This window comes from Cyprinus carpio, chromosome B11 (genome assembly GCF_018340385.1).
Source record: "Cyprinus carpio isolate SPL01 chromosome B11, ASM1834038v1, whole genome shotgun sequence".
NCBI classification, from domain to species: domain Eukaryota; kingdom Metazoa; phylum Chordata; class Actinopteri; order Cypriniformes; family Cyprinidae; genus Cyprinus; species Cyprinus carpio.
This window is the reverse complement of record NC_056607.1, coordinates 14,605,842-14,629,503: the sequence shown is the minus strand read 5'-3', so window position 1 is coordinate 14,629,503 and position 23,662 is coordinate 14,605,842. Positions and strand designations below refer to the sequence as shown.

At 38.6% G+C, this 23,662-nt stretch overlaps 1 protein-coding gene across 9 annotated transcripts in view; it reads right to left on the bottom strand.

Annotated features, from left to right (window-relative positions):
* Positions 1-1,267: 1,267 nt before the first annotated feature.
* The window catches only part of LOC109098853 (IQ motif and SEC7 domain-containing protein 1-like), a 158,465-nt gene continuing 136,070 nt past the window's right edge, over positions 1,268-23,662 (bottom strand). For 8 of the 9 annotated variants that reach the window (XM_042734056.1, XM_042734057.1, XM_042734062.1 and 5 more), the window contains 13 exons: positions 18,901-19,174; positions 16,802-18,060; positions 15,272-15,433; positions 13,913-14,035; positions 12,779-12,945; positions 12,282-12,421; positions 10,986-11,015; positions 10,149-10,274; positions 9,757-9,856; positions 9,208-9,369; positions 8,843-9,019; positions 6,372-6,421; positions 1,268-3,827 (listed from right to left, as the gene is read on the bottom strand). In XM_042734056.1, the coding sequence (XP_042589990.1) occupies positions 3,288-3,827; positions 6,372-6,421; positions 8,843-9,019; positions 9,208-9,369; positions 9,757-9,856; positions 10,149-10,274; positions 10,986-11,015; positions 12,282-12,421; positions 12,779-12,945; positions 13,913-14,035; positions 15,272-15,433; positions 16,802-18,060; positions 18,901-19,174 (3,310 nt within the window). In that variant the 3' untranslated portion in view covers positions 1,268-3,287. The remainder of the gene's footprint in view (positions 3,828-6,371; positions 6,422-8,842; positions 9,020-9,207; positions 9,370-9,756; positions 9,857-10,148; positions 10,275-10,985; positions 11,016-12,281; positions 12,422-12,778; positions 12,946-13,912; positions 14,036-15,271; positions 15,434-16,801; positions 18,061-18,900; positions 19,175-23,662) is intronic. The other variant, XM_042734063.1, reaches the window with a different exon arrangement.

Below are 23,662 nucleotides of genomic sequence, written 5' to 3'. Positions count from 1 at the left end.
AAACATAATGTGTGCTTTAATACAGAACGATTCAAGTTAGGAATTTTACAGTATATTGTTTTATTTCATGTTCTCAACATGGTCACAGTTATAGTTAAACATCAATAGGGTCTCATCATCTACTTAGAAACAGAATGCATATTAAAACCATCCTCTCCTTGTTTGGGAATTAAAAAAATGAAATGAATTTATTGACGCACGTGAAAGGCGATGAGAGTTATGTAACAGTCGGCTTATTAAAGAAGATCCTATGACAAACTTGAGAAGTACATTTGGTAGCAGAAGCAGTGTCATGTTAATATGAGTCTCTTTAAGGTGAAAAAGGACTACACCGTCAATGCGATGGCTGAGCGAAAAACAAAAAAGTATTATACAGACTATGTACACGTCAACCCAACCCCCTACCCTTACACTTTCCCTTTATCATCCATATTATATTATATAAAAGATACACATTCTTTCTACTTCAAAACAATTAATCTATAATAAACACATCCAAAAAGGCTTTTTACAGAAAAAAAAACTGAAGTGTTATGATCTTTTTAGGGGGTAAACAAGTGATATACATGCCCAAATGCAGTGGCACAGTAACAGCAAGCCAACACCACTTAAAAAAAAAACAAAACAACCGAACAAACAAAAGATGAGGAAAAAACATAGTAAAAAGAAAGCACATTTCTTCATTTTTAAATAAGCTCACATTTCAACCAGAGGTGCTAGGCATCAGCTGCATGCAAAGCTAGGTGATGTTTTGACTTGACCGTCCAGTACTGTACAGTACAAAGCTGAAGCACCACAATACATTTACAATACACTGCACTGAAATCCATAAAAACATTCAACATAAAGGTGAAAAACCTAAAACAGAAAAAAAAGAGACATTTTCTTGACAGTTGTTAGATTTTATGGTGGGTTGTTTAGTCAGAAATGGCTTCGGGTGATCGCATTTGTACACAGAGATGGGCTGTTCTAGTCTGATTAATGCTGTACTGTACAAATTACTGGCCTCAGTGCATCTTGGGAACAAGCCAGGTGTTATGAAGTCTGATAATGACATAAACACGGATTTATGCTCTATTATCTGTAAGCTTCTATTAGTATTATTATACGGATGTGCCCCGGCGGCACTTCATTACGATTAGGCTACCGGCTAATATTTTCCTTTATAAACTATTTGACGTTCAGTGTTTGATTTTTCAAGCCCAGATAAACAATAAACAGATGTCTTCTAATTGAATCTATTTTGGTACGAAACAGGATTAAGACATTTTGAATGAAGAGAAGTCTACAGATTTTAATATGTTCATCATCATCATCATCATCATCACTCATTTAACAACGGTCAACTGTAACACTGATAATATCTCTGGAAATATGCAATATCTAGAGAATATTTTGTACAATATACATGCAAGAGTACTTTAGTCAACATTCCTGACTGTAGGTTGCAGGTAAAACAGAGACTAGGGAGAATAAGATGTGGGTGGGGGTGAGAAACAATATGGGGTTTGAAGTATGATATTGGAAATATGATAACAGAAACGACAAACAAAATCAACCAACTGGCTGAATTGACAAAACTGAAACATACATATTGCACATGATTAATTAATTAAAAAAAGAAAGACAGAAAGTCAGAAAAAAGAGAAACAACGCACAGCAAATGTGCTGACACTGGTCTCGTATAAGAGAGCGAGCTCATTTCAGCCGTGGTTTCTGTACATTAAGTGATTATTTACAAAGACAAGTGCTGTTCAGAAGCTCTGTACTTGAGTTAAAAGAGCATCAACACACAAACTATTTCATTGAATCACAGCTCCGTCACCATGTATCTACTTACAGTATAAAACAAGTCAAAAATTGAACTGAGAAAGGGGATATGTGTGAAAAAAACATGTCCAAATCCGTTCATCTGACTGACCCACTGCTACATATTATATGCAGTTTACATTACATTAGATTGCATTACATTAGCTGTGTTTCTGAGCAAGTGAAAGGCATTCTCACAGGAGGACAGAAGAATATGTATCAAATCTACTTCATTTCCACACAGAAGAGGGCACACGCTCAGCCTGCTGAGAAAAATCTACATCTCTGCACAAACTAACTCTTGAAATATGGGGAGAGAATTCGATCAGCTCTGGCTTTCCTCCGACCCAAAAACAACCCCTAATGTTAGACGACAAAATAGCCTTCTCCATCACATCGGCTTTACCATAAACATCTTCAAATGTACATTTATTTCATATTGATTTATTCATCTCTAAAAAAATAGTTAAAAAAATAAAACCATGTTGCAGCAGTGGCCGGGACCGACGAGTCGAGGCCGTGGAGGATCCATCCATGAGCTCCCCTATCCGCCCTCACCCTTCCCACAGTCCATGTGATTGGTTTGCGCTACGTAGATCCCAAAAGAAGGTGGAGCGAGCACAAGCCGCCGATTCTGGAAGAATTTGCCAACTCCAAGGCAACCAATAATTTCCATGTTGTTCAACTGGCCACCTACTGAGTTCAGTATCAGTGAAAACTAGTAACTCCTACGTCGAGAGTACACAGAGAATACTGAGATTTTATCTGAGGCTTCGGATAATTTTTTTCCTATAACAATAATAATAACAGCTGCTAATATTATTATTATGATTTTACAAAATACTATATGCACGACATAGACAAAGTAAATCTTTTTTCTTTTTCTTTCTTTCTTTTTTTTTTTGGAATAACTCGTTCACTGCTTTTGAATAATTGGCACGTTATAGTCCCCTAACTATATCACAGAAATGTGTGGTCTACAGCTACATTAAATACTGGAACACCACTCATTGTGATTGACTTCTCTCAAACCATAGTTTAGTTTCTGCAAACTAATAAGCAGGCTATTTGATAATGCATTTAGGTAATTAAGTACAAGAAAACAGTTGCCCTGGTCTTTTGCGCATGCTCTTGCTTCACCGCCAAAGTCGAGAGGGTTGAAAGTCTCTAAATTGAGCCTAAAAGAAGCAGCAGCAGCAGCAGCTTTATCTGGGGCTCTACAGCTTGAGCAATGACTGGTAAGAACTGATGATTTGAGTTCTAGCCGCTCAAAAAGAGAAGACCGGTGCTACACAGTGTGGCTCCCCTTTCCAGAGGAAACGGGTGCTGGATGAGTTGAAACGTGAGTCATGGTGCCCTTTTGGTCGTGTCCTTGTAGGCAGCAACAATCCGTCGCACGTTACAATCTAAAGAGAGGCCCAACGGTCACCACGCCAAAAACGGTCCCATTCCCAAGTGGAAAGAGTTTGTGGAGGGGCTCAAACCACAGTGCTGATGCCGCTGTGTTTTGGCTTGGTGCTGCTGGCCGCTGGAGGAGGGGCCGGAGGTTGGTTGTGGTGGTGAGGTGCATGCTGGGAGTGGGAGGGGTGCGAGGGGTGTGGCCCGTGGCCGTGGGGACCGTGCGAGTGGCTGTGAGAGGACGAGGGGCCGGGTGGAGGGTGGTACTGGTGGGGTGGGTGTTGAACGTGCGCTGGGGGGTGGTAGTGATGGTGGTGGTGGTACGGAGGAGGATTCTGCATGTGGCAAAACTGAGCGTGGTGAGAGTGCATCTGGGCCTGGGTCTCAGTGACACCATCGCGGGCCGTGTGGTGCAGGTTAGTAGGGTGCGGGGTGTGAGAGATGAGTGTCGGGTGGGAGGGGTGTGAGGACTGGGAAGGCAGAGAGGGCGACTTGCCCCGCTTGGTGCCGAACAGGGAGCCCAGGAGAGAAGAGGAGTTGGGGATGGACTGCTGGCGGGAGGGGCAGTCGCGGCTGGAAGTGGCTCGACGCCGCATGTGGGGGCTGCTAATGATGGACCCCTGCAGGAGGATGAGGAGAGAGAGAATGGAGAGGTTTGTACAGTGCTTGATGAGTCAAGAGCACAGTTCCATTTATTAATATTCCACATTCTGCATTCTAAATTTATAAATGTTTATTTGGTCTGATTTAAATGTGTAATCCTTAGGGTTGGGAACCAAGAATCCATTTTGGCATTTAAAAAAAAAAAAAATGCAATGATTTTCATGACATTTGGTTCTACTAACAGGTCTTCAATGACCTTATTTTGCCATGAATAATCCACAAATTATTAAAAAGACTCCCAGTCATGTAAGAAACCAGTTGTGAACTCATGAGTTATTGGTTTGAATCAGTCTAGTGGCTCTCTGAATGAATCATTTGATTCTTGAACTTAAGTCATTACTTTTATCATGTCCAAAAAAAAAAAACCACAATCTAGTTTATGACTAGTTGCTCATAAAACAATGTGTAGTTAAAGACAAATTCAGAACAGAGCTTTGTCATAATAGGGATTTTAATTATAAAACGCATTGAAATGTAACAAAGTTTTTTTTTTTTTTTTTAGTAAAAAAAAGTTAAAGAAGTGCCAAATGTTCAGAATCAAGTAACTGTAGTTCAATTTTAAACAAATTCTTTGATTCCCACCCCAAAGAAATATATATTCCATATATTTCAAATAATAAAACAGATATACACTACCATTCAAAAGTTTGGGGTCGTTAAGATTTTTTCAATTTATTTGAAAGAAGTCTCTTACGCTCACCCAGGCTGCATTTACTTAAGTAAAACTGCATAAATGAAAGGGTACAATTTTATTGCAATTTAAAATAACCGTTTCCTGTTTTAACATATTTTAAAATGTAATTTAAAGTGGTGGGCAAAATTATTAGAACACTAGTATTTCCACCAGCTAAAAATGGTTTGAAGTCAGTTCTTTCTATCTTTTGCTGTAGTGTGTCACTCAGTAGGAAATATCAGTTTACATTTCCAAACATTCATTTTGCCATTAACTGTAATATGCCTCTTGATGCATCTTGGAGATGTTGCCACAGTTCTTCTGGATTTAGCCTGTCTCAGTTTGTTCTGTTTCTTCATGTTATTCCAGACAGACTGGAGGATGGTGAGATCAGATCTCTGTATGGAGCACTGGCTGATAACAGACTCCATGTGCAAACAAAAATCTCACTGGATTATTATAGTGAATGTTTGGAAATGTAAACTGATATTTCCTACTGACACACTACAGCAAAGGATACTGACTTAAAACCATTTTTTAACTGGTGAAAATACTAGTGTTCTAACAATTTTGGCCACCATTGTATTCTTGAGATGGCAAAGCTGAATTTTAAGCAGCCATTACCCCAGTCTTCACTGTCACGCAATTCCTTATCAGTCATCCCAATATGTCCATGTTGAAAATGGTTGTGCTGCTTAACATTTTTGTGCAAACCATAATACATTTTTTTCAGGACTCTTTAATGAAAAAAGAACAGCATTTATTTTAAATAGCAATCTGTTGTAACATTATACATGCATCCGTGCATTTCTTTCATATTCTTTAAAAAATAAATCACACTGACCCCAAACTTTTGAACAGTAGTGTAATATCTACCAAAAGACAATGCAAATTTAATACCCAAAATATTATCACATAAAAAAGTAAATGATTCCATTTATGTCAGTATTATAAAACAAGGACATAGCACTCAAGCAATGCATCATGACCATCCATCAGCAGTTAATGCATGTATAAAAGACTGAAGCAGATCCCTGAAAGCCATGCATTACATGCAAAAGCAGAAACAGGCAAGATTGAGTTAGTCAGCCTTTAGTAATGTTAAAGCAAGCATATGGGCTTATCCTGCATTCCAGAATGGGCTGCCAAACAAACTGGCACACATAATAACCTATACAGACTAAAAGGGTGACAATTCAAATCCAGTCTATTAAAGCAACACCTTTGCTAAACTCCCTCATGTTTATTATGCTTATCTGCACACAGATGAGAAACAATTTCAAGGCATTCCGAAGGGTAAAATGTGCTTAGGGCTGCAAAGGAAGAGGTCAAGTGGTGGGAGGTTGGTGAGGAAATTAAGACTTGCACTCTTTGAAGTGCTCAGGCACAACATTCTATTGTTCACTTGCAACGGCCAAGTGAAACATGCTACCAGGAATCAAATCGAAACCATTTACTAAATAAAAAGAGACACACAGCCCACGGTACGTGACTTGGGATGTTTGCATTAGTTGAGTCATGCAGACTAAGTTGGACCGTGGAGATGTTATGATATGTGATGTAAGCCACGGGGGCAGAATTCCCCATCATTCCACATAAGCTCCACATGAACAGGCAGCCCATGCATGCAGGGTGGCCTACATAGTCCAAAAACAACACCACACACAAACAGACAGTGGAAACTACTAAGCAAAGAAGCAACCAAAAAGAAAAGATGGTAGACAGACCAGAAAAACAAATGAAGCAAAGTTGCAGTTTCAAAATGCAACATTGTCACACAGAATAGCGGCCTGTTGTAGGTTCTTGCGTCCTATATCACGGTACTTACTTCCATATTGCTGTCTAGAGATCCTGCACTGCTGCGGCGCCCCCGCTTGCCTGAGCGAGACATGCAATATGATAGATTAGAGCACGCTCGAACAGTCAGATATATAGAGGCGTGTGTAGAGGCATATATATCCTGCCTGCCTACAGGGGCGCTATTGAGACACGAAGCAAGCAGCCGTTGTCCGGAAAGGGAGGGAGGGTAGAGCCAGGTGGGTCAGGAACTTTTAAAGGGCCAAAGGATGAGGGTATACTGGTCCTAAGATCACTAAGCATAAAGCTACATCTTCAAGATCTTCAAGAGTCTTGAGCAAACGGGTTTGATGACTACAAACTGAAATCCCTACACAAGATCGTAGCAGCAATTGAACAAAAACAAGCAAAACGGTAAAAAAAATCTTGATCATTTCTGATGAATGGACAAATACAAATGTGGCAGCCTAGACTGGCAGTATGAAACCTTTGTCAATCTTTAATAAGCACTGAATGATTGAATGTCAATGTTAGGAGAACTATCAACTGCTATCCGTGTGGTTTCGTCTTAAAGCAATAGTTCACCAAAAAATGTATTTTTGCTGAAAATGTACTCATTCTCAGGCCAGATGAGTTTGTTTTTTTCATCTGAACAGATTTAGAGAAATTTAGCATAACATCACTTGCCTACTGATAACAACATGACAAGTAATCCACACGTCCATCAATTAACGTATTAGCTTTGTAAGAAAGTATGCAGTATATACAAGATCTCAAAAAAAACATAAAAAATAAAAAAAAAATTTCTCCCACAGAGACAAAACCCACCAACATGTTTTTTAGAACTGTTTTTACCCATAAATGGTTCTTTACCTGTGCATATTTCTCTCCTGATTCAGGCAAGATGATTTTTTTACTGGAAAAAGCCATTTTATGGATGGACAAACACACAGCTTTTCATTCCACAAGACAATAAGAGTCTTTGTTTGTTAACTCTTATTACGACGGCACCCATTCACTGCAGATTGAGCAAGTGATGTAATGCTACATTTCTCCAAATCTGTTCTGATGAAGAAACAAACTCATCTAAATCTTACATAACCTGAGGGTGAGTAAATTTTCAGCAAATGTTCATTTTTGGGTGAACTGTTACGTTAATGCATTAATTAAAATATTCTGCACACATTTTCAGTGCTGTTTTCACTGCAGAGGATTGCTGGAATGGGATATTCATAGCTTGCCAGACATGTCTCTAGTTCACATGTGTCGTGACTCCTGCTGTCAGGCTCAGTGGGCAGCTTGGTTGAGTTCAATTCACACCTGCGGAGCGTGACTGCGCAGTTAAATGTTTGTTCTAACAGAGAAAGCATGTGAGGTCACACTATCCATTTTTTTTCTGTGTAGTGACTGCCATGTTTAGTGCTCAAAATGATGTGCTAGATAGGGTGAGAAGATATCACAGCTTGTGAATTGTGTTCAAAGGTTCAATTATAGAGTGGGAAAAAACTAATGTGGTAGATAATATTTGTCAGGATGCATCTAGCTTCATTAGCCATGGCAAAGGACATTCATAATAGGGCTGGGTGGCAGGTTACTATTATTTAGATATTTTTCAGCATTTTATATTAGAAATATTACAATTATACTATAATACCAACAAAATAAAGCTGACTATAAGATATACTGTAGATAGATTGTAATAGATAGATAGCTTAATATATAGCCTAATATTTGTGTATTTGCTCTGAAATTGTCAATTTTTAAATTTTTTATTTCAATCATAGGCCTTAATTTCAACCAAGAAGCCATGGAAATATAAAAAAGTTTTGTGTATAAAAAAAGTGTTATTTTAGTATCATTAATATACTATTTTAATATTTATTACCATTTTAAATTAGCTTAAATATATATATATATATATATATATATATATATATATAGTTATTATTTTAAATATATATATATATATATATATATATATATATATATATATATATATATATATATATATATATATATATATATATATATAGTTATTATTTTAATAAATTGTACTTATTTCAGTTAATTGTCAGGGCAACATTTATTTCAATTTAGCACCAAAAACTATTTTTATTAGTTCTGGTTTTAGTTGTAATTAATTACACTGGTAAAAATCTAGGGACAATCATCAAAGATAATTTTGCATACTAATTTTCACTAGACAAGTAACTCAAAACTAGTCTAATGACAAGGACTTTAGGAAACCTAAGTCAAATTAAAACTAATTAAATTCATCTTAAATTGGCAATAAAATCCTTGAATATGTTACATATCACCCAGCTCTAATCGATAAATAATTGAGGCTGCACAATAGACAAACACCAATTTAGAAGCAAGCATTCAGCGCTCTACTTTAGCAAGAGGCGAAGTATTGTTCGGACAAGACTGCAAAAAATAATCAATGTTTGTGACAGATAAAGCCAGAAACACGACATGTCTTATGTGGGTCTGCACACTCACCTGCATCTGAAAGGTCACGTAAGGAGCTGCTGAGGGCACTTCTCTTGAGGCCTTCACCCATGGCGTAACTGTCATCCAGGCTGGTGCGACTCAGATTGCCATTTCCTGTCTCTTTCTTCAGCCCTGAGCTCTGGGAAATGCTGGGACGTACCACACCTTTCTGCTTCTCCAGTTCGGCTGCATAAAACGACGTCAACTTCAATGATCATGTCATTTCACACACATTTCACTGCTTTAAGGCACAATAAACAGTATTTGCAGTGTGAAAAACCAGCACATTGCTCAAGCCCCTTATGGCTTTCTTTCTTCTGTGGACTATCCTGATCACTCTTTTTTTTAAATAATGTATTATAAGAGCTGCTTACACTCTATTCTGTACTTCTCCATCTCCTGCACCTCTGCGATGGACTCCCGCAGGTCATCTGTGAACTTCTTGCGGTCTTGCGGGTTGGGGGCGTTGAAGTTAATGAGAACCTTGATGTCTGCGCCCGGAAGAGCTGAAGTGAGACGCACTCCATTGGGGTAATCTGTAAAGCAGCAGCGGGAGAGAAATATTTACAGACTGGCGGATCATGACAGCACTCAGACGTGCCCTTTTCAGAGGGACGCACTGATCGATATTCTCACATTTCTCAATCGCATATGACATATATTTTAATCTTTTTGTGAAAAAAATGCATCATAATACACAATACTTTGAGAATTAATTTGTTTTCAATCAACAGCAGATTGTATTTTATGACCTTTAACACCTGTTTCATGTTTTCCTGCCAAGCAAAAAGCCTGGTTTTTACTCGACACACCAGAACAAAAGTGAAAGAGTGCAATCAAACTGTACGAACAAGGTAAAACATAGTCCAGAAAAGGGCAATTTGGGGTCAGAAGGGCTTTGACCCTTCACTGAGGGTACTTACACTGGTTTTCAAACAGAAGCACCTGCATCCCATATAGAGAAAAGGACTGCCTGAAGCTGTACGTCACCGAATTCTTCTTCTTCTGGAAAATCTTAGTGACCTGAATTGAAAGAATGTCACATTAGGACCCCATCTGTTCCTAATTATCCTTGGCTCTATTCTTTGAGCCTTTGGAAAAGCTGAGTAACACTTTCTGATCATGGACACATGATGTACACAATTGCTGACCTAGAATTGGACTAAATGTGTCTTGCTGACCGTAACACAACCATAACAACAAAACATAACAACATAACAAAAAACGTTATGATGTAAGACTGTTCGACCTAATTTTTTCCTGTTTTTAAGTGTCTCGCGTTGCATCATGGGCTATGATGTGTGTGCTTCCTTACCACTAAAAGGTCATTGAATAGGAAGATCTCTCTCTGGTGGAGACCCAGTTTCTGAGGTTTGTTAGGGTCTGGCACTTCGAACAGCCTGCAGTAACATACCAGCCTGCGATGTGGTAGAGACAGCACCTGTGTATGGGACACAAATATTGATTTATTGAATATTGAGACCCGAAAATACCACACTATCATACGACTTACTATTGCTGCTGTATCTAGTATGTATACTCTAGAGAGTATGTATATTTGCTGTTTGCATAAAATAAGCAGAGGACTTCAGCCTACTGCATGAAATATTGTATCCCAAAATGCAATGTGCTCGACTTGCCATTACAGTGGAATAGTGGAACTAGTAATTTACTAGTTATTCACATTTAAATGCATTTAAATGACCAGTTTCACCATTTTAATGAGTCTTTGCTATTTGATCAGAATGCAGTGTAGTATTCAGTTAGTAACATATTTTTTTTTTTAATTTTATAAAATATTTATTTTCTTATTTATTTTAACACTACAACCTACTAGATTATACAGGAAAAACTGAACAGAATGTAGCTTAGTAGTTTGAAATGTGGAATAATGCTTATTGTTTCACTTATTATAGTTTATAGTTATAGTAAATAGTATATATATATATATATGTATATATACATACACACACACACACACACACACACACACACACACACACACACACACACACACACACACACACACACACACACACAACCTACTACATCAATTAAAATAAATTATTTTACTGTTTTGTAACCATGGTTCTCTGACTTATATTGTTTAATGACAGTAAGAGGATTAAGAACAGTAAAACATTATACTCACACATCCAAGGCCATGGTGCAGAGACCCGATCTGAAAAGTGAAAAAATGAGACTGATGAGTAAGGATCATGGCGAGAGGACTGAAGGGAGGCTTGAAGTTCAGAGAGTGGTCTCTCTCTGTCGTTATCAAGACCCCCCTCCATCTACCTGTCAGATGTGAGCAGTGCTGTATGAATGGGGTGAGAAGGGAGGTTAATGAGAAGCCAAACTGCTGCTGCTGCTTGAAACTGTGACAGGAAGTCTCTGCCCATTTTCAGGAATCTAATTACAGCACCCGGGATGCAGCGTCTGCAGGCAGGGGTCTCAGGCACAGCAGCCTTCTATCTGAGCTCCACAGGAGATCTCCATTATGTCCTCTCCAAAGATGCGTGGAAGATACACCAGGGAGAAGGTTTTCCTGGCAACCAAGCAATGTGTGCTGTTTCCATTAAAGCTTAAATGTTAATTATTTCAGCTCTGAAAACCCACAGTGCTTCCAAATTCAACTGTGTGACAGGCACTCGATGTGGTAATGAAGATGCAAGTTCATTATGGAAAGAGCTTCAGTTAGTTTAGCCTTGGAGAGACCAACAACTCTGCTGGAGGGATGATGTATACTGTACTGATCTTATGTGGATTATACAATTCTCCAGATCTATACCAGTAGAGGTAACAGACTTTAGTCAAGGAGGATGATAATGGTCTGCCTTCTTTTTTTTCTTTTTTAAAGAAATGAATACTTCAATTCCAGAGGGACACATTAAATTAATCAAAAGTGACAGTGAAAACATGAAGAAAGTGCTGTTCTTTTAACTCTCTTTTCATCAAAGAAACCTGAAAAAAGTATCAGTTTCCACTGTTTTCAACACTGACAACAAGATTTTATTTATCATTGCAGAGCATCACGCAGCCCTCCCCACATGACTTACATACACGCACAGACACCACAGTCAGACACCGTGAAGGTCTCAAGACAGGTATTAGATCTGTCATAAAGAAGAACATCCTGTAGATAAAGAATCTTCTAAGAGTTTCAATGTCATGTGCCTCTTGAGGATTTAAAGTGTTTGTAAATGGTTCCTGACAGAACAATAAAACCTATAGATCTATACTGCAAAGAGGGGCGAAAGCATACAAACACACAATAGGTGAGAGAAGGTTCATGTTTAACCAATGTCCTTGGATCATTTCACACAACTGGACCATGACTGGAATCGATAAAGTTTCATTTTTAGAACCAGGGTCAAAGTAAGTCCACATGACACATAGAGATGGACTGTTCTGAATTGTGGAAGACAAAAGAGATGATGACACTCACCGGCTTCTTGCCAACGATGAGTTTCTCCACCTTCTGTACCTGGGAGACGTGGTCTTCGTTAGTTTTAAGCTCTCGTTTACGGATTCGCTCATAGATGCCCACCAACATCTCTCTTGGGATGTCCTCTCCGTCATCCACCCCTGTGCACAGGAAGCAAAAAAAACAAAAGAAAAAGCACATGAACAATTAGGGCAAGCAAAAGATTTAGGAAATTCTAGGAGAGAATTCGAAATGTAGCTGAATTACGATGTGACTATATTTACATATCGAAGTTAAAGGTGAATCTCTGTTTGCTTTGCTCCAATTTTTATGCAAGGTTGTGACCAGAAAGATGTCATTGCTATCCCAAAGAGGCCATTAATCAGTCTGGAGCACATGCATTACGTTTAATTAGATCAAATTTGAGTATTATTTTTTTAACATGACAAAAAAATCTGAATGACTTTGAAGGGGAATTTATGGATGGAACAACGAAAAAACATGAATTTGAATCTCACCACGAAGGTTCTTTACAAAGTCCTCCAGTTTCATCTTCCTCTCTGGCTTCACGTTTGGACTGTACATGTCCGTGTTGAGAAGTATAATGGCAAATGCCAGGATGAAGATGGTATCTGGGTTCCTAAACTGACGCACCACCCCAGGGTTGCAGATGCAGTAGCGCTGACTGAATGGAAATAAAAACAACAACAAATGAACAAAGTGAACAAATTAATATGAGACTGCACTTTCACAAAATCAATAGCTGCTCTGGTAAGTAATTGGTTCTAGATGCACTAGCATGACAGAGAATGGTAAAAGTGCCACCCTGTTAAAGAGCGGTGTTCTTCTAGATAACACTTTAATGGACTTTAAACAGTTCATTTGGAAACTGTGTCTGCCTCAAAGGGTTTAGCTATAACAATATTTTTTGAAGGTCTAAGAGTGGCGATCAGGCAACAGTTGGAGTTATCTTCACATGCGCTGTAAGCTGGTGTGATCGCTCAAATGACAGATGGTCCTTGAGCAGCCAATCGAATAATGTTATCTGTGGGCTAAGGGAGTGTTTTATGTTTTTGTGTTGGTAAAATCTAATGAAGGCCAAGAAAGGAAACTATCTTAGAGAATTTCTTGCTTCTTTCTGGATATAAACAAGGTTTAATGGAAATTGCTAATTGATCCATTCTCATTGTCTAATCACCAAGCTTCTCTTAAAAGGACAGTTCACACAAAAATTAAAATTATGTCATTTATTCACCCTTACTGTATGTTAGTCCAAACCCATACAACTGGTGAATTTTAATATGAATATCCTGGCCAAACAATTTCACACAATAATATGAAAATGAATGATGTGTTATCAATCACCCCCACCACCAAAAAAAAATACATATTTTTTTATATTTAAAGTCTTCTGAAGCTATATTGTAGTATGGTAGAGGAACAGACCATGTACTAAAAATCTTGATCACTTTTGTATGTTCATAGAAAATAATATTTTGATTAAGAATCACTGGATAACGAGTCTAAATGACTCATTCATGAATCAGATGGATGTAATCATACCATTTTTAAAACAAGTGAGAGTTTCATTTTTGGGTGACCTGTCCCTTTAAGGGTGTTTTTTTAAAAGAATCAATTGAAATGTTTTTCACCTGAAGGCTTCAATGAGTCGCTCCACTTTCTGTGCCTCTCCCTGCACCCGGATATGTGCCTGGAATTTTCTCAAGGCTTCATCCAGCTCCATTCCAGAGAAATCCATCTCATCTACCACACAGCTGGAAAAAGATAATGAACAAAGTCAAAGGACCGCTACATTCTTTCCTGTACTGTAGCATATCCAGGATGGTGTATTCCTTATTAGTTTGGAAGTCTTCTGGGAAAAAATTGCATTCTATTCCATGAATCTTATTAATTTTCATAGCACAAATTAAGATATTTTAAACTGAGAGTGGTCACTGCTTTTAGACAAAGGAAAAAGCTAGACAAATTTAGTCTTTCCGATAAAAGCAAGTTCTATCAGTCTCTAAATCACAATCATGGGGCATACAAAGCAATCTGAGGGAGATTTTGCTCCAGGGATACTCAGAGTACATTTGATCGCACATGTCAAGATTTACTGATTTCAAGGAAGTGCCTTAAAAAGTGCTGTCAGACTGAGCTGAACACAGACTGCATGGCCTTATCTGCCCCCATTATCTTGACTGTTACTGTCAGACTGAAAAAGGAGGATGAGTTAACTTAAGAGTGAGAATGAGTTGAGTCACATCACTTCAGAAAAGTGCTCCATGAACCCAGACACCTTTGTCAATATGTACAAAGCAGTGCAAGAGTCCATATATATTATCACTCTCTCACACTTAAATTCCATGGAGGACTGGCTGGAATAATCGTTTGTCATATGCGGACTAATTTCAAGAGGTCACTAACAATTACAGCAAATGCTTGTGGTTACAACAAAAACGAACCAGTTTCAATTGTTCTGAAATAGAATTAATATTTTCCACCTTTGATCTTAAATGCACTCGATTTAAAAAGAAGACATTAAATGGATATGGGTACAATTGTAAAGAACCAGTTTCTAAAACAATGGACTATTAATTTGATCCTACATGCACTCAAAGCCACATGAGCTTGAAAGGCTTAGACGTGGTGGTCAGTTTGTCTCAGGAGGGAACACATAAATTCATAAAGGCTCCAGTGTTACTGACTTGATGTAATTTACCAAGTTAATTCTGCTGTGGTGAGGATAGTGAAGGATAGTGAAAAGCATAATTACAGAGGAGCATCCTAAAATGTGTGTGTGCACTTTGGATGGGTTAAATGCAGAGCATGAATTCTGAGTATGGGTCACCATACTTGGCTGTATGTCACGTCACTTAATTGTAAATACCCATGCACAAAACAAACCATTAAAAATGACTGCATATTTGAAAAAACTTGGCTTTGGAGTGTATTTTACTTTGAATGAATACAATACACCCAACTAACCCAGTTAAATTTGCTGAACTTACTCAAGAACATCTCTGTTAAACTGTTTCTGCCTGTTGCCCAGGAACTCGCCAATCATCTGTCGACTCAGCCCTTTTCTCTGTAACAGGAAATGGGCAACTCCCACAGGTGTGTCTGGGACAAATCCTCTTTCAATCAGGTACTGGATGCCTTTTTCAGGTTTCCTAGAGACAGTAAAAGAAGATCAGGAGTCTGAACAGTGCCTGCACTGGCCCCAAAGTGTGAATAACCAGCTCTCAGATCAAGTACGTTCTTGCAACTGGACTGTTACCATACAAGATTAAAAGGAACTTAATGGCCCAGTGCAAAGACAGGCAAATCCACAATCATTCAAGATGAGAGGTTCCCACTCTAAACAAGGCTTTAAATGAACAAACACATTCTAAGGCACACACAAAACATGCACAGCCCCAGCAGCAAGCAAACAAGCACCTTAATCCATTCAATAAGAAATTAAATCTGATTTGAAATACCTCATGATTGCAAAATAAATGATCAAACATAATTCCTATGTTGTTTTAAGGAGATTTAAAAAAAGACGAACCTTGTTTGTCTCATGTACACAGCGTTAGATGGTAAACTCTGGTTATGAGGGCAGTGTGCTTTCCTTTATCAACAGCCCAACTAAACTAATAGTGTTCTCATCACGGTTCTAATTGCTTGATCGCTAATCAAATTTAGAGCGCTGAGTGGCAATCAAACAGCACCACATGCATGCACACAGACACGTACTGAATAAATAAATGAGCCAAAATTATAATGAATGTCTGGAAAAGGAAAACACACGTCTGTTGTGCTTTGTGTGCTTGGTTTAGATGATAATTGAAAAAATATTAGCTCCCAGCATCGTTAACGTACTAAGATCTTTCAGTTATTAACACAGCTCTGATTGGTTCTAATGAAAATCATTACTCAATGCAACTGAAACATCACACTCCAAAACAGAGATTGTGAGCAGCGTGGGAATGAGAAGCAAAGTAGCATCATACAGTATTTGCCTGGATCATCAGCAATGCCAAGGCTGTAGGTTTGATTGCTTAAATGCAAGTCACTTTTGATAAAAACATCAGCTGATTGTATTAATGTAAAAAGCATAATGGACTGGCATCCTGGCAACAATTTACAGCATAATCCTGCTAACATGGGCATATAAATAAAAAAACATACTTAAACGACTTAAACTGTGGTCACGTTTACCTATGGCACTTATGGAATTCATTAGATTCAAGTCTGTATTTATAACACGCAAATTTGCCATGTTTAGTCAAATGAAGTTTCTTGAACTGGAAGTGACCTGTGATTAAGATATGCTTCATGCTGCTTCGCTACACTATTGACAATGGACCCACTTTGTTGGTGAAATTTAGCTTAAGTTTCGCTAATGCGGCTTTACAGTAACAGTGTGCAAACTTTTCTATAAGCAGAAAATTGAAAACCCGGAATGGATTTGTAGCAGATGCTTCAGTCTACTCACATTCTCTTTTCCCAACTAGCTTTCTACAACCAAAAGCATGCATTCACACTTCACCTACTTGTTAAAAAGGTTCAGGCCAATACGATAGTGCCTCTTGCGGATGATATCATTGCTGAACGCAGGTGAGTCCCAACTGTTGCGTGTCTCTTTATGGTACGTCTGCTTGCTGAGAGTCTGCTCTCGAAGACTATCCCTGGAGGAGGACTCTGAACTGCAGTTGATGGTATCATTGGAATTGGAAGTGCTATTGATGCTGTCGTTATCGCCATCGGAGAAGTCAGACTCGGATTTGCTCTGCCGGTTGGCAGTGCCGTTGATTGCCAGGTGGCTCTCCAGTTGCCTTGGCCGATGCCTAGGAGCGTCATCATCTCTTGCCGGTCCCCTTGGTGGTAGTGCATGAGAGGGGATGTGTTTTGGGCTGCCCTGCTGACTAGCAATGCCCCGTTCATAAGCGTTCTGCCTCTTGAGTGAGCTTCGGTCAGAACGGTCGCTCAGCTCAACCGAGCTATCGCTGGGAGGTTCAATTGTAAGCAAGGGAAGGTGGTCTATCCTCAGTCTCTGCTCTTGACACTCTAGAGATGGAGTGCTTCGGCAGCTAGTGTCCGTGTCGCCCTTTTCGTCCTTATGAGCTAGAGACCAGTAGTCCTGTGAGTTCAAAGAACGTAGACGGAGGTCTGATTCTGTGCTAGAAGGTCTATCAACTGATTGTGATAAAGGAAGTGGAGGGGAGAGCTCTTCCTCATCTATATAAAGTGTCACGTCACTGTAGGAAGCTGTCATCTCATCTCGCTTACGGTGGTCACTACTGTGAGAAGGCTTGACCTGGTAGGTAACCTCTTGCTCCATGTCTGGATGACCTCTGGTTGGCTCTGGCTGTCCCTCGTCTCCATGTAGGCTGCGACAGTTAAGAGCATCGTCTATTGACTCTGCCAATGACTTCACTTGTCGAGAGAAAACGTCCTCCAGCTCTGTAATGGCATCTGTGAAATCGCTCTGGACTGCAGGAGACTTCATGTTGGTGGGGACCATCTCCCCACGCTCCGATTGCACCAAGGCTCCTAGTTTAGAACCATCGTCTGTAAGAGACACCTGCTTCCCCTCAAAATATGAACTGTGGACTTTTTCAGGTCCTTCAAACGAAAACTGCATTCTCATATTGGACAAAACTATGCGTCTGGACATGCGGTTCTCCGACATAGAACTCCTGAGGCGCTCAAAGTTCTTGTTCATCTGATATTGGCGGAAGGCAGTCTGGATTGTTCGTGCAGCATGTCGGGTTATAAAGCGCCCTCCATACTTCCGCTCCAGCATCTCCACCTTTGGAAACAAACAAAGATTATGCACCACTTTTAGTCAGAGTATCAAAACCCAAACATGCAAAACATGTCCCTTCGTTCATACTGTAGTCTGACATAATTTTATTGTTGACAGGGATTTGGTTCTCCCTCCCATGATATAATATGCCTTGACCAAACCACAAGCCAAAATTGTTAAGCCACATAAATAAAAGAAACAAATAAAAGCCACACATGTAGCTTAAAACAACTAAAACAACTACTAAAACAACTAACTATTAAAGCTTGGGTATTTTGCCAGGTAGTACCACTTCATCCCTTATAAAGGCATCATGGACTGAAGAATGCCTTTAGCTTGGTACCTAAGAAAGCAGTTGTTACCAACTAGTCAGCTAAAGACCTTTTTTACCTGAAGAATGGGCAGAACTAATCACATTTCTCAGCTCTGTAAGACCTCATACAGAGACGGTGGGCAGCATGCCTCTGGACAGTACCACAACACCATCACTCTGAATACGAATCACTCTCTCAGCATGCACCGAGTTATGATTCTCATCTCCCAGATCCTAAAAGGTTCTCATTGATCTCATATCAGCCTTTGGGTGTATTAAATTACTTCATATGAAAGACATGCAGTCACCACAAGCAACTTTCAGGAATTAATGTTCACCCAACTACAATAAACTAGATTTATTTACACAGTCCCTTGAGGGGAAGTACATCAAGTGTAAGATGAAGCCACTGAACCTCAATCACACTCCCTCTGCACCAAAAAGGCACATCACATTATGAATACAAATAGCTGGTGAAGAATTTATGGTTTCTTGGTAGCATTCCAGTTAAAGATCATGAAGAACTCTACCTGTTTGTCTTGGAGGTCAGTTGAGAGCTCATAGCTCTCAGAGAGTGATCGTGAGCGTTTGATGGCCTCCTCTTCTGCCTGTTTGCGAAGGATCGATTGGGAATGCTGGAGTTTGGGTCGCCGTGGGCGCTGCCGTATGTCGTGAGCATACAGTGGTGGGCCGTCGAAGTGCTCGCCACTGATGATGGCACTGCGGCTCACCGGCCCTCGTAAATAACCACCACTGTTCTCTAGAGAGGGGCCCGCCTCACCACCCGGAGCCTCACCTTCCACACTGTACAGGGAAAAAGAAAGAAATTTTAAGTTGATTGAGTGGGTTAGAATAGACAAAAACTGATTATTTCATACTTATGAATGACTGAGGCATACCAATGGGGATTCGGTTTTGATTCAGTGAGTCAGTTGTTCAAGAATCAGACTACACTGGTTGCATGATATGTTTTTTATTCACTAAAAAGATTTGACGTATAAGAGTCATTTGTTTTTTAATTGAACTGTTCTGGTTTTGTCATTATTTCATTATTTTCAATTCAATTCAACTCTATTATGACAAAAGATAAGATTCGGACCAAATTCTACAGATCAACGCTCTTTACAGTACACACAACACACACCACCTTGTTTTTCCAGACACAAAGTTCCTTGTAAATCCCAATATCCACTCCCACAAGCTTACACGTGAGATTATGAGTTGAACTTTGACACTGGTGTGGAGGTATAAAAGCAAACGACTACATATATAGCAACATACAGTGGTACAGTTCATCTCACAGGCAAAACAATACACAGACAAAAATATAGCCTTAATGGAATGATCAACACTTCCTGCAGACAAAACTCACTTTCAGTTGGTTAAGTTTGCATTTACTTCAGTACTTTGGGGTAATCTGTTGATGTCCTTTTTTTTTATAAGTATTTTTTTTTCTTCCATAGTATGTGTTTCAGCTCCTAACTCCTCCAGTACTGAATACCAAGATAAAACATCCTAGTAGTCTAGTGTCAGCTTTCACATACATCATGCTTACACTCCAAATGACACACTCTGGGCCATAGCTCTGAGAATCAACAGCATAACTCCTACCTGTCAACACCTTAGCAGAGGTATACCTGCCGCGGCAAATGACTTTTGTTGCTTGAGGCGATGAGTAAAATGAGAACTGTGACACAATCGTAAACAGACAAACAATCACACACACTTCAGCCACCTCTAATGTGATTCCATGGAAAGGTCAAAGTACATAATGAGGGTTATTTGATTACAATGCATATCAGTTTAAAAACATAGTCTTATCATTGTAAATCTCAAGACCAGTGACAAAACTCATATGGATGGGTCTGGTTCAAGATACTCATTTTCTGTATATAGTACATGTTTGTTTTGCACCTTTACCGCTTCTTAGCCATATACTGACACTTCCTTGCACCAACTAAGTGCCAGCAGATTAACTTTCTAGATTAAGTGCTCTTCTTTTAATTAAATGAATTAGTGTGCAGTAGAGCGCTCAGTATTACAGAGATGAGAACACTGACACAGTCAGATTGATTGAATTTGTTCATCTTGTATAGGGGAAGGCAGCAGAGGAAAGGATATATGGAAGTTGGGGCACTGTTTGCAGGTGTTTCTAATCTTGGATAAGACAATACGAGAGCCTGGTGTAGATTGACTTCAACAAGCAGTATCCTCAGGGGGGCAGGCTCTATTGAGCCGAGACACCCTTATACACCGCTTCAGCTAGTGCTGTGATCATCAGATGACATACAGAGGATGTGCCTGAGAGATGTCGGGTCTGTATACAGACTGTTCTCACACTTCCTGTCAGGTCTGTATTCACCTGCTGCTTCTGTAAAAATGCTCTGAAATACAGATTCAAGAGGGAGGTCAAGATGACGACCAGACATAAACATGTTTCCTCAGAGTCACAGGTCAAGGCTGTAGAATCGATTCTTGTGTGAGACAACAAGAAGTCTCCAGCATACACTCCAAACGGCACAGAGCATGCCATGTTTTTTTATTTTTTTATTTACTGGTTTTGGTTCCTTAACAGTTGAATTAAAAACTTTTTTTAGATTCTAATATTTGTAAAGAATAATTATTTGTATTAAAAACTAAGTAAATATTTCAGTTACAGTGTTATTATTAACAAAATAAAGCTATTAGAATTGTTTTAATTCATTGAAATACTGGTGATATAAAATAAAATAAAATACAAACACTAGAAATTTTTAAATGTTGCCTTGGCAACTAACAAAAATAAGAAAAATGTTGACATACTAATATTACTAAAACTAAAACATTTCAATTAAATCTAAATATATATATATATATATATATATATATATATATAATATATATATATATATATATATATATATATAACCATTTCTTATGATAGAGATATATATATATACACCCTAGTAGTCATTAACATTAAAAATAAAAGTACACGAAAAATGACAATTTCTTTTTTAATTAATCTGAAAACTGAGAAAAAAAAATTAAATATCAAAATAAATGTTAAATATTCAAACATCAATAAATACTACAATAATAATAGGCTACTAAAATAAAGATAAATTTATAACCATTCTTATGACCTTTTAGAGATATTCCAGTATAAATGCAATCCAATAACTGGCCTTAGGGCCACTTATCAACACTAAATGAACAATTGTGTAAAATACTATTGAAAAAAAAAAAAACTTAATGTGCATTAGCAAAGAAAGTGGAACAACATTCATGAAACACTACTTATAATATATCAAATATCATCGTTTGAAGCTGTATATGTGTGTGGTCCACTAAAAATATCTGACCCAGAGTAATTTGTTTGTGAACTGAAACACAATGGTTGTGCTGTATGTTTTTGATTAATTGAAACATACTGAATCATAAGAGTCATTAATTTAGGAATAAGACTACACCAATCACATTGCTTATTTCATGCTGTAGTAAACCATAGTACTGTCTGCAATAAAGATCATCCAGAGAAAACACAGAGACACAAAAACACACAAAAAACACACCCTCCTCTCAAAAACACAGATAAAAAGAGAGCAAAATATGTTTACTATGTTTGCCACTTCCAGACTGATGTATTGCCAAGAGTCTTTGTGGCCAGAGTCATGAACCACACATAAAATCAGACGTAAATTTTCCCACCTGCTGCTTTCAGGACTTTTCTGAAGGCCCTTGAAGGACAGAGCTAATGAGAGGGCAAGATGGGTAAAGTAGGAGGTTATATATAGATTTAAAGGTTAACGCAATGGCCTTGTTTTACGCAGGGTAAAGTAGGAGGTTATATATAGATTTAAAGGTTAACGCAATGGCCTTGTTTTACGCATTCCTACATGCACACATAAACATTCCCGATCTGCCCACAGTGTTTGGTAATAAAGGAAGATGAACATGTCTTGTTACATGTGATTGTACATTACATGAAAACACAATGCAAGGTAATTCAGATGATGAATTTGGCAGCTAATTTCCCCACATCTCTGCACTGAGGCCACCCGGCTCAAATGACTTTCGGTGTACGATGCCTGATGTCTCCTAAAAGAGCTCTCAGCGGGTCCTTTGAAGGTTGGCAGCAAATACAATTTTCATTTTGTTTGGTTGCTTTCTCATCTCTCCGAGGAGAGCCAGGGTATTTTCAAAGCCTGACTCCCCCTAAACTGTGAAAGATGATGGTGTCTGAAAAAGTCGCAATTATTGTGAACACAAGCGATATAAAATCCTGTGAGGATGCAGAATGACAGGTCTGTGAATAGATTCAATGAAGAATATAAAAAAATAAATACTTGGAAGTGTTTAGAGATCATCACAGTGATGGTGTGGGGGAAAATGAACACCTTTCTGAAATGGAGGACATCTATTCATCTCAGAGCAACACAATGGGCTAAATGTTCAAGGTTGAGACAAACTGAAGTTACAAGGAGGGATAAAGCTGAATGAGTGGCAATCCAGCTCTCATTTGAATTTTCTGCCTCGTGTTATTTTATAAGACCGTGAAAGCTATAGCAAATTGAATTTAATGAGGAAGAAAGCCTGCTTTAATTGAGCCAAGGACTGCACTCTCAAATCTATAAGCTGATGCACAAAAAACACTAATTAGAAATGGGTTCATTATTAAAATGGACACCAATTAGCTTCCAACTCAAGTCAAATTTTAACTTTCTTTCTTGCTTCATTCAAAAAAATTCCTGCTATAAAACAAACAGACCACTAGGGGCACCAATATGCATTTTTTACCCAAACATAAAAGGGTGATTTCATAACTTTCATTTTTGGCTTAACTATCACTTTAACAAAATATTTTTATTTTATTACACCCAAATGTGGTTTACAGCATATAAATGGCGATTTTATCCAACCAAGTGAAGTGTGGAAACAACTGAGGCTTAAATCCATTACTCAAGACAGCTGGCTAAGTTCTATATTTTCCAGAGGGTCTCATTAGACAATAAGATGACGTGTCTCTATAGGACCAGTTTGGGCTTCGGTCAAGTCCAGTTTAGAGAGATGTGGGAAGTTTTGACAAGGGTAAGAGAACACTAGTGTTAACAAGATCTGACAGAAGATGAAACGTACCGTCTCAAGCTTTTCTCTTTGGAGTTCACCTAAATGAGACCACCGGAAGAAGGCCTCTATCTTATAATGCTAAATTACTTGTTTGAAACTCAAACCCAAGAAACTATTGACTTACAACATGCTGATATAAAGAGGAATGAATCATTGGCGATTTCAATCATCTACAGTTCCCAT